General features: G+C 53.4%; 1 protein-coding gene across 1 annotated transcript in view; it reads right to left on the bottom strand.

Moving 5' to 3' along the window:
- The window catches only part of shank3a (SH3 and multiple ankyrin repeat domains 3a), a 301875-nt gene that overhangs the window by 261802 nt on the left and 37573 nt on the right, over positions 1 to 2500 (bottom strand). The window contains exon 2 of the mRNA XM_042703868.1: positions 2067 to 2401. Within this exon, the coding sequence (XP_042559802.1) occupies positions 2067 to 2366 (300 nt within the window). The 5' untranslated portion in view covers positions 2367 to 2401. The remainder of the gene's footprint in view (positions 1 to 2066; positions 2402 to 2500) is intronic.

Here is a 2500-nt window from a genome sequence, read left to right as displayed (position 1 = left end):
CACACCACCAACACCACACACATCACCACACACACCACCAACACCACACACACACCACCAACACACACACCACCACCACCACCACTACCACCACCAACACCACACACACACCACCAACACACACACCACCACCACCACTACCACCACCAACACCACACACACCACCACACACACCACCAACACCACACACACACCACCAACACACACACCACCACCACACACACCACCAACACCACACACAAACCACCATACACACACACCACCGCTAAGATAGGTCATAATTAGGAATAAACGGGCGATGCTCTCTTCCTCTGGTTCTTTGTTTAAATTTGCTTTGTTTGCTATTTCCTTAAAGAGGCATCCAGACTTGCTTGCTTTGAACACACCATGACTGCACAATAACTGAACAATAGTAAAATGTCCCAAAGCAAGAAGTTCAGTCACGGCTGTGGGGGCCCGGCCAGTGACAGGAGCAGTGAAAGTGACTGCGGCAGGGACAGGGGCAGGGGCAGGGGCAAAAGAGAAGAGAGACACATGCGCATACACACACCCCACACACACGCACACACACACACACACAAGAACACACACACACACACACACACACACACACACACTCACACACACACACACATACACACACACACACACACACACACACACGCAAACAGAGAGGCTCACAGATACACACACAAACACACACTTAAATTTCCAAGCATATCCTAATTAGCATGTGGACATCTGCGCAGTCTTGTCATCCTTGTCCCTTGTGAGAGTATGTGTGTGTGTGTGTGTGTGTGTGTGTGTGTGTGTGTGTGTGTGTGTGTGTGTGTGTGTGTGTGCAATCTGAGAGTGTGTGTGTGTGTGTGAGCAAGCAAGAGAGTGTGTGTGTGCTATCTGAGAGTGTGTGTGCATATGTGAAGGAAGGCTTTGTGAATTAAGAAGCGCACACACACACACACACACACACACACACACAGACCGATGAGGATGGAGCTGGTAAGAGAGTGGTAAGAGTGGGAAGCCTATAGATTGGTCTAATCATCCATTACACTGCAGTTTCATTCTGTCCCTCTGCTTCACTCACTGCAGAAAACACACAAACCCTGGAAGAATCTCTGCACCACAAGCTGTGCTTTAGATCACACAAACACACACACACACACACACACACACACACACACACACACACACACACACACACACACACACACACTTCATAGGTCTCCTCCATCCCTGCTAAGCCATAGCCAAAAGGTGCCTGCGTTTCCCTCTCTGTATTCTCACGTTCCTCTTCCTCCTCCTCCTCCTCTTCCTCCTCCCTCTGTGGTGTCCGTGTCCTCATCACTAACATGTGTTGAGCCCTGGAGAGCCCCAGGGACACAGGCGCGCGCGCACACACACACACACACACACACACACACACACACACACACACACACATAGGCACACAATGCAGGGCAACAAAGCCTGTCAAGTTTGACGGGGAGGAAAAAACTCACTGTATTACAGCAGGCAAGTCAGAGTATAAGCGCTTTTAACCCTCTTTCTCTCTCTCTCCCTCCCTCTCTCTTCTTCCCTCTCTCCCTCTCCCTCTTCCCCCCCTCTCTCTCTGTTGCTGTTCTGCATTTCTTTTGCTTCTTTTATCCTCGATCTCTCTTTTTCTCATCCTCAGTCTCTCTCTCCTCCGTGGCTCTGTTGTGTGTGTGTGTGTGTGTGTGTGTGTGTGTGTGGCTCTGTTGCCTGTTCAGCTCATTATCCAGCCCTCTCTCTAAGTGGTCATCTGTCAAAGCCACCGAGAGAAGGATTGCAGACGGAGGGAGAGAGCGACAGCAGAGAGGAAGAGAGGGAAAGAGAGAACGAGAGAACGCTTCCATCCGACAAGTGTGCATACCGGCGCAGCCAGAGAGAGGGGAGGATGAACGGCAGAGAGAGAGCGAGAGACGGAGGGGGAGAGACGGAGAGCGAGAGTGGGAGACGCGCGGGAGAGCGAACAAGAGAGCAGGACAAAAAGGAGTGCGAGCGAGAGAGACAGAGAGAGAGAGAGAGAGAAAGCGTGGGCTCACCGTCTGCTGCAGGTCGGGGATCCCGATGCGGACCACCGCCGTGTTGCTCGGCAACTCCTCCATCAGCCCGGCCCGCGCGCGGCGACCGTCGTCGTCGTGGGAACCGTCTGCACTGTCCCCCTGTCTGCCGTTGGTTTGGCAGTACGGCGGCGGCGGCAGCGGCAGGATAGCGAGTGTGTGTGCGTGTGTGTGTGTGCGTGCGTGTGTGTGTGGGGGGGGAGGCTGCTGCTGCTGCTGCTGCTCCTGCTGCTGAGGAGTTCGGGGGGGTTCATGTTTGCCGGCCGGCGGACTCACAGGCATGCTCTTCACACACACGGAGCTCCGTCCAGAAACTCCTGACACACACACACACACACATCAAAAAAGAGAGGGGGGTAGGAGGGCGAAAAGGAGAGTGAGGCAGAGAAAAGAGGGGGGGAGGAAAGAGGTTAGAT

This window comes from Clupea harengus, chromosome 3, assembly GCF_900700415.2.
Source record: "Clupea harengus chromosome 3, Ch_v2.0.2, whole genome shotgun sequence".
Classification (NCBI taxonomy): Eukaryota; Metazoa; Chordata; class Actinopteri; order Clupeiformes; family Clupeidae; genus Clupea; species Clupea harengus.
The sequence above is the reverse complement of the archived record's forward strand: the minus strand, read 5'-3'. Positions and strand labels throughout refer to the sequence as shown.